This window comes from Eimeria tenella, genomic scaffold, assembly GCF_000499545.2.
Source record: "Eimeria tenella Houghton genomic scaffold, Eth_scaff251, whole genome shotgun sequence".
Classification (NCBI taxonomy): Eukaryota; Apicomplexa; class Conoidasida; order Eucoccidiorida; family Eimeriidae; genus Eimeria; species Eimeria tenella.
The window spans coordinates 557-9,094 of NW_013544219.1; the positions used below are offsets into that span (position 1 = coordinate 557).

The 8,538-nt window shown below is 51.2% G+C and overlaps 1 protein-coding gene across 1 annotated transcript; it reads left to right on the forward strand.

Moving 5' to 3' along the window:
* Nucleotides 1-440: 440 nt before the first annotated feature.
* On the forward strand, nt 441-6,859 carry ETH_00006345 (Chaperone protein dnaJ, related, related; the record flags this gene model as incomplete). Its single annotated transcript, XM_013379374.1, has 9 exons — nt 441-695; nt 1,312-1,477; nt 1,684-1,851; nt 2,335-2,421; nt 3,364-3,562; nt 3,751-3,875; nt 4,076-4,203; nt 4,739-4,874; nt 5,541-6,859. 9 exons carry the CDS (start codon nt 441-443, stop codon nt 6,857-6,859), a joined length of 2,583 nt encoding a protein of 860 aa, XP_013234828.1.
* Between the last annotated feature and the right edge of the window lie 1,679 nt (nt 6,860-8,538).

The window sequence follows — 8,538 nt, forward strand, 5'->3', positions numbered from 1 at the left end:
GTAGGGTTTGGCGACTTCGCCTTGTTTGTTGTCTCTGCGCTTCGAGCACTTCGGGACTTTTTGAATTTCTTCTGAAAAAAGAAAAAGAGAAAACAAAAAGACAAAAAGAAGCAGAAAGAAGAAAAGGTCTTCAGCATTTTGCTGCTGCAGCGCAGCAGCAGATATACCCCAGAGCCGCAGCAGCAGCAGCACGGCAGCAGCCGCTGCAGCCGCTGCAGCAGCAGCACGGGCGCCAGCAGCAGCAGCAGCAGCAGCAGCGGAGAGGACAGCAGCGGGAGACGCACCGGCAGCCCAGCAGCAGCAGCGGCAGCAGGCACCTCAACTCGATCAGCAGCAGCTGCAGCAGCAGCTGCAGCATTGGTTTCAGAGGAGCAGCAGTTTCAGAGGAGCAGCAGCAGCAGCAGCAACCGCAGCAGCAGAAGCAGCAGCAGGGCCTCTCAATGTCTTTCCTGCAGCGCTTCTCCAGCGCTGCCGTCCCCCCGCGGGGCCTGGGCGGACTTTTCTTATTCCTCGCAGCAGCAGCAGCAGCAACAGCAACAGCAGCAGCAGCAGCAGCAGCAGCAGCAGCAAATGGTCCACTGGTCCTCGGGGAACGGCTTTCTCCAGACTCTTCCATTCTCGTCTCTGTCCGTCCCGAAGATCTCCAAACCCTCGGAGAAGCTCTTCCTTTCCAGTTTGCAAACGTTACTCTCCCCGTAAACCCTAAACCCTAAACCCTAAACCCTAAACCCTAAAGTCTCAACGGGAGGGGCCGGTCGGCGCAAGGGCGTAGACGTGCAGCTGTAGTGCTAAACCCCAAACCCTCAGGCAAACCCTAAACCCTCTGCCAAACCCTAAACCCTCAGCCAAGCCCTAAACCCTCAGCCAAACCCCGAATTCTCAGCCAAGCCCTAAACCCTCAGCCAAACCCTAAACCCTCAGCCAAACTCTAAACCCCCAGGAGGACTCTAAAACTTCATGCAAACCCCAAACCACATAATCGCTGCCCCTTGTTCCCCCAAACCCTAAACCCTAAACCCTAAACCCTGCCGGCTGCGCTGTGTGTAGCGTGAGGTTTCTGCACACCGTCTGGTCTAAGATTTGTTGACCTCCGATTTGCTGCAGCAGCAGCAGCAGCTGCTGCTGCTGCTGCTGCTGCTGCTTCTGCAGTGTTAATAGGCCCTCGCTGGTGCTGCAGCGCTGCTGCAGCGCTGCCGCTGCAGTGCTACTGCGCCGCTGCATTGCTGCTGCTGCTGCGCCTTCGCCTCTCTGCTGCTGCTGCGCCGCTGCATTGCTGCTGCTGCTGCTGCGTTGCTGCTGCTGCTGCTGCAGGAGCAGAAGCTGACAGCAGCAACACATTTGGGATCCTTTTATTCTCAAAAATTAAAAGATGAAAACGTTTCTTTTTTGAAACCCTTGAGGACTACAGTGCTGCAGTGTCTAGACAGAGCCATCAAAGTGGAAGTCCTCAAAGACTTCTCCGTCCGCTGCCTCGAGGGTCGGCCCAAACCCTAAACCCTAAACCCTAAACCCCAAACCCTAAACCCCAGACCATGGGGCTCGCTGACGAGCTGGTTCGTCGTGTGCTGCGGAGTCTGTGCTACGCCCTAAACCCTAACCCTACACCCTGGCGCGGGCGCTGGGGAGGCGGCTGGGGCTCGTGAAACCCTAAATTAGGGTTTAGGGTTTAGGGTTTGCGTGCAGGGGGGGTGGCTTCTCTGGTTTCCCTTTCGAACTTTCAACTCCGCGAAGGCCGGCCTTTTGCTCAGCTGTCTGTACACTTCGAGTGGGGAGGAATTGCTTCCAGCGCTTCTAAACCCTTGCCGTTGGCTTCTCTAAACCCTAATTTGTGGGGTCCCGACAGGCAAAGAAGTGAGCTTTTTGAGGGTTGAGGGTTTAGGGTTTAGGGTTTAGGGCGTGCGTCTCGGGTTCAGGGCTTAAGGTTTACGGCGTGGGCCTTCGCCGCTGAGGGTTTTGCGCTTGCGGTCGTCAGGGCCGGGGGTTTAGGGTTTGGCTAGGGTTTAGGGTTTGGGGCCCTTCAGGGACTAGGGTTTAGAGCTTGGGGTTCTTTAGGGCCTAGGGTTTAGGGTTTGGGGCTCTTTGGGGTTTAGGGTTCAGGGCTCACCAGCTAGGGTCTAGGGTTTGGGGGGCCAAAAGCGGCCGAGAATCTGGGGTTAGGGTTCAGGGTTTAGGGTTTAGGGTTTAGGGTTTAGGGGTGTAACTTATTCTGTGGGTGGCGGATTACCCTCGCCGAGTAGCTTTCTAGGGTTTAGGGTTTAGAGTTTGCAGGAGTTCCATTTCGGGGAAACTGACTTGCTGCTGTTGCTGCTGCTGCTGCTGCTGCTGCTGCTGCAGTGGCTCGAGGGTTTAGAGGCACGGCCATTTGCCTGCAGCGCGGCAGTCAGCTGCAGCTTCTGGAGGGCTGGCCAGTGAGAGTTCCAGGTAAATTAAAAAAGACTTTTTATTTTAAAATTAATTTAATTTAATTTAATTTAATTAATTTAATTAATTTAATTGATTCAATTCAATTTAATTTGTTTAATTTATTTAATTTAATTTGTTGAATTAGTTTATCGAATTCAGTTAGTTCAAAGTCAATTGATTTAATCAGTTAAATCAATTAAATCAATTGATTTAATCAATTTGACCAATTTTAATTTTATAATTAATTAATTTAATTAATTATAATCAATTAAATCAATCTAATCAATTCAATTAACTCAATTAATGAAATTAATTAGAATAATTAAATGAATTAAATTAATTGAATTAATTTAATCAATTAAATTAATCAAATCAATTAAATCAGTTAAATGCACTTTGAAAAGAAACCACTCCACCGAGGCTTCCTTTTTTGAATTTCATTTTGATTTCCTTCTCTTGATTTTTTGATTTATTTTTTATTTTTAAATGAATTCTTTTCGTGTGTTTTGTTTCTTTTTAGTTTATTTTTCTTTTTTTCTGTTTTTTTTATCGCTTTTTGTTTCCTCTTCATTTCTTCTTTTGTTTCCTTTTTATTCCTTTAATTCTTTTTTTTCCTTTTTATCTTTTTTTATTTTCTTCTTTTTGTCTTCTCCTTTATCACTTTCTCTTTTGTTTTTTTCTTTTAACTGTCCTTTTGTTCCTAACAACAGCCAGCGCCAGCAGCTTTCTTCCCCCAAACCCTAAACCCTAAACCCTAGATCCTAAACCCTAGACCCCAAACACTAGGCCCTAAACGCTGTACTTTAAACCCTAGACTCTAATCCCTAGACCCTGATACTGAGACTCTAAACCGGAGGCCCTAGACCCGAAACCCTAAACCCTAGGCCCGAAGCGCTAAACCCTAGGCGCGAAACCCTAAACCCTAGGGGCGAAACCGTAAACCCTAAATGAGTGTTTCAGAGTTCAAGGACGGGCCGTGGGAGGCGCGGGTGCTGGTGGAGCGCTGCTTCTTGACTCCTTCGAGCAGCAAAAAAGAACATTTGCTGCATGCAACTTTGAGGGTTTTGAAAGCCCCAAAAGACAAACCCTTTGTCGAGGGTCCAAACCCTAAAGAGATCTCCTTCGCGGGCTACGTCAAGCTCCCTTCCAAGTACCACGGGTCCGCACCCCCTAAACCCTAAACCCTAAACCCTAAACCCGCGAGCGGAAAGTCTTTGCAGCAGCGGCCAAACCCCAAACCCTCGGGCCTTAAACCCTCGTCTGCCCAACCCCCAACAAGCCTGAAGCCTCCTTGAAAAGGGCCCCCAAACCCTGAACCCTAAACCCTAAACCCTTGCGTGCGCGCAGCCTGGAAGCCGCCTTCATCAAGGAAAGACTAATTGGCCGCTCCTGCTTCTTGAGAAGGACAGAAACAAAAAGCACTGTAGAGCTCAAGTGCGATGCCTTCATGGACGCAAAGCTCGCCTCAATCAGTGAGGGTTTAGGGTTTAGGGTTTAGGGTTTAGGGTTTAGGGGGTGTTGCTGCCTGCGGGGCCTTTGGAGACGCTTCCCTGCGCGGCCTGGGTCGGTGGCGCCGGCCCCTGCTGCTGCTCAGGCTTCAGGGTTCAGGGTTTAGGGTCTAGGGTTTAGGGTTTAGGGTTTAGGGTTTAGGGTTTAGGGTTTGCTGCTGCAGACAAGCTCTACGCGGACAGACCCCCGCTGCTGCATGCACTCAAAAGCGCGGGGCTTCTCATGGGCGGCTCTTTGGGGGCTTTTGCTCTTGCGGCTTTTATGCAAATGTTCAAGGGCACAGATGGAAAAGTGAGGCTTAGGGTTTAGGGTTTAGGGTTTAGGGTTTAGGGTTCGGGTTTAGGGTGCAGGGCTCAGGGTTTAGGGCGTCGGGCGTAGGGTTTAGGGCGTGGCTTTTGCTCTCGCTGACTCTATGCAAATGCTCAAGGCGACAGGTGGAAAAATGAGGGTTTAGGGTTTAGGGTTTAGGGTTTAGGGTTTAGTTGCTGGTCGTTGAGTTTGAAGGATTTGTTTCTTTGATGCTTTCCTTTTTTTTCTTGGACTCCATCACTGTAGTTAATCTTTTTAATTTGAATCTTTATCTTTCTCCCTTTCTTAAACCCTAAATCCTAAACCCTAAGTTAGAGTTTTTGACTTCAGCCCGCGGGAGACCCCGAGGGTTGCACGACCTCCCTAAACCCTAAACCCTGATTTGGTGTTTTTGACTTCAGCCCGCGGGAGACCCCAAGGGTTACATGGCGGTGGGGGCTTTGAGCGCTGTAGTGTCCCTAAATCCCAAACCCCAAACCCTAAACCCTAAACCCTAATTTGGTGTTTTTGACTTCAGCCCGCGGGAGACCCCGAGGGTTGCATGGCAGTGGGGGCTTTGAGCGCGGTGATTTCTCTTTTGACTTTTTTTGTTGAAACCCCTCGCCTGGCTTATCAGTATTTGAAGTGGCGCAAAAAGTTCAAAAGAAAAGCCAGTAAGAAACCCTAAACCCTAAACCCTAAACCCTAAACCCTCGCGAACCCCTAAACCCTCTGCGCCGAGGAGGCACGCAGGGAGCCAGGCTCCGCAGCGCAAACGCGAAACCCTAAACCCTAGCTAAACCCTAAATTCCAGCTAAACCCTAAACCCTTGCTAAACCCTAAACCTTCGCTAACCCCTAAACCCTAGCTAAACCCTAAACCCTGGAGGCTCGTCTTCAAACCCTCCGAAGGACTTTCTTGCTGCTGCTGACTGCTGCAGCTGCTGCTGGTCTTTCTACTCTTTCCTTTTGTTTCTGTTTTGTCTTTTTAGTTTTTTGTTTCTTCTGTTTTTTGTTTTGTTTGCATTTGTTTTCTTTTTCGTCTTTTTTTCCTATTTTTGCCTCCTATTCTTCCTTCTTGCCCTTTTTTGTTTTGTTTTTTTATTTATTTTTGGTTCTTTTTATCTTTTTTCTTTTTTTTTCTTTTCCTTTTTGTTTTTCTTTTTGTTTTATTTTTTTATTTTCTTTTTATATTCTTTTTAGCTTTAAATCTCTTTCATCTTTCAAAGAATTCCCGTCACAAATAAAAGTAAACATTCAATCCACGGGGCCGTCTGAAAGCCGCCGCGCCAAACCCTAAACCCTAAACCCTAAACCCTAGGGCGTGCGTGTCTGCTGCAGCACGTGTGCTGGAGGAGAGCGTGAGCCAGGCTTTGGTGAGTCCCGGAAGCAAAAGTCCCTTTTTAGATTTAGTTTTAATTGCCCCAGCAGTTCGGGGGGGCCCCGAGGATGGGGGGCCCCCCGGGGGGCCCCCCCCTCTGACGGAGGGTCAGGAGGAGGGTTACGCGGAGCTGCTGCTGCTGCTGCAGCTGCGTGCTGCAGCAGCAGCGCAGCAGGAGCTGCCGTTCGACGCGGAGGAGCTGCAGCAGCTGGGCCTGCAGCGGCCGGAGGAGGAGGAGGAGGAGGAGCAGCAGCAGCAGCAGCTGCTGGAACGCATGCAGCAGCACAGCAGCATCACCGGCATTCAAGTTGCTGCAGACAACAGTGTGTCTTTGCCTTCACATATGAGCCCCGGGGAGCTGCAGCAGGGACTTATAGCAGCAGAAAAGGAAGCAGTGCAGCAGCTGCTGCAGCAGCAACTTTCTCCTTTCTTTTGTGTCTCTTTGCTGCGGGCGAGGAACCTCAAGCGGCACCTTTGGAAGGAACTTGCTGCATTGGCGGCTTCCAAGCAGCAGCTTGCTGCTGCTCCCCGCGGCCAGCAGCAGCAGCAGCAGCAGCAGCAGCAGCAGCCCCTCATCGACTTCACCCCCCTCACTGTCTGGGTCGCCGTCTTCCAGCGGCTCAAGGAGGCTGGCCAGCTGCTGCAGCAGCTGCAGCAGCGGCAACAGCAGTCGGAGCAGCAGCAGCAGCAGTCGGAGCAGCAGCAGCAGCAGGAGGAGGAGAAGCAGCAGCCGAAGGAGCAGCAGGAGGGGGAGGACGCCGCTGCTGCTGCTGCTGCAGCAGCAGGCAGCAGCTACAGCCCGGAGCTGCTGCAGCGAGTTGCTGCTGCGCAACTCGCAGAAGAAGCAGCTTTAATGTCCCTAATTAGAGAAAGTGTTAAAGAAGAAGTTCGAGTGCTTTCGCAAGTAGCAGCAAACTTGGAGCGGGAGGGGCCCGGCCAAGCAGCAGCAGCAGCAGCAGCAGCAGCAGTGCGGGAGAAGCTGCGGGGCCTGCGGAACACGCTGGAGCCGCTGCAGCAGCACGAGCAGCAGCTGCAGCAGCAGCAGCGGGAGCAGCAGCAGCAGGAGCAGCAGCTGCTCGAGCTGCTGCTGCCAGCAGAACAAAGACTCCAAAGAGCTCTCGAAAACAACAGCAGCGAAGAATTCCCTTTGGAGCCTTTTGAAGACCCCACAGACTATTCAGGTGTACGTACACCTCAAGAGCCTGCTGCAGCAAAAGACAAAGACGCTGAAGAAGAAGATGACAAAGACTTGCAAATGATTGACTTCGACTTCGACTGACCCCGCAGCAGCAGCAGCAGCAGCAGCAGCAGCAGCAGCAGCAGCAGAAAGAAGCGGCGGCGACGAAGGTGCAGCAGCAGAGGATTGGCTGCGCAGGTGGACGAGAAGCAGCGCCAGCGGCAGCAGCAGCAGCAGCAGCAGCAGCAGCAGCAAACGTCGCTTTTGCAGCAACAGCAGCAGCAGCAAACGTCGCTTTTGCAGCAGCAAATGCAGCAGCAGCAAACGTCGCTTCAGCGGCAGCAGCAGCAGAAAACGTTGCTTCAGCAGCAGCAGCGAATTGTGCAGCAGCAGGAGTATCAGCAGGAGCAGCGGCAGAGGGCGCAGCATCAGCAGCTGTAGCAGCAAAGGATACAGCAGCAGCAGCAGCAGCAGCAGCAAACGGCTCTGCGTTTCTTTTGCGCCTTCTTGCCAGCTAGCTCTTAGTCTAAACCCTAAACCCTAAACCCTAGACCCTAAACTCTCAAAGGGCTAGTGAGGAAGAACAGCGTAGATTGTTAAGCAGTTTAGCACTTTGGCGCAGCACAAAACCCTCAAACCCAAAACCCCAGTCCTGCAGCGTGGGTGCCAAACCCTAAACCCTGATTTAGGGTTTGGAAAGTCGGGGTTTGAGGGGTGCTTTTCTTTCTTCGTAACAGGTAACTTTTTGTCTCCTAAAGAGACAAATGGAATTAAAATAAAATATTAATTAGCTGAAGTTGCAGCAGAGGCACGGGGTTAACTGCGCAGTGGTTCGGGCTAGGGTTTAGGGTTTAGGGTTTAGGGTTTGAGGGCCCCAAGCCCCCTTTGCCCCCCTTGCCTTTTGTTTGTCCTTTCATTTTTCTTTCCCTTTCAAGGGTTTAGGATTTAGGGTTTGAGTTCATTGCAAACTCGCGCTTTGAAAAGGCAGTCCGGTGTCTCCCCCTTTAGGGTTTAGGGTCTAGGGTTTAGGGTTTGGGCTCCACTGTGTGCAAACATTGAAAGGAAGCCAAATGAAGTAGCAGCAGCAGCAGCAGCAGCAGCAGCACAGCAAGAAACGAGGGGCAGCAGCTGCTGGTTCATTCGAGTCGCGTAGACCATCGAGGGTTTAGGGTTTAGGGTTTAGGGTTTGAGCTGTTTGTCTCTTCAGCCTTTTCGTCTTCAGTCTCTTCTTTCTTCTTAGCCACTATTAGGTATGTTGTGCCTGAGCAGCAGCAGCAGCAACAGCAGCAGCAGCAATATCAACACTGCAGCAGCAGCAGCTGATGCAAATGCAGCAGAAGGTTTAGATGCAGCAGGTGCAGTTGTAGCAGCAGCAAAAGCAGCAGCACCAAAAGCAGCAGCACCAAAAGAAGGAACGGAATAAGCAGCAACAGCAAAAGCAGCAGCAAAAGCAGCAGCTGTTGCAGCAGCGGCAGGCCCACCGGACACCCACAAAACCCACAGCACTGCAAACCCTCAACCTCCAGCCCTAAACCCTAAACCCTAGACGAGGCAGCTTACCGAAGTTTCGCCGTTTAAAAGAAACAATTTCGAACCCTGCCTGGACGCAGCAGCAGCAGCAGCAGCAGCAGCTTGCTGCTTTCAAGTGCAACTGTTTTATTTCTCAATTACAGCCACTTAACGCTTCACCCTGAGGTGTCTGTACACCCGGAGGTGAGCATGCATGCAGAGGTGCCTGTACACCCGAGCGGGTGGCTGAGATGTACGTACACCCGGGCCAT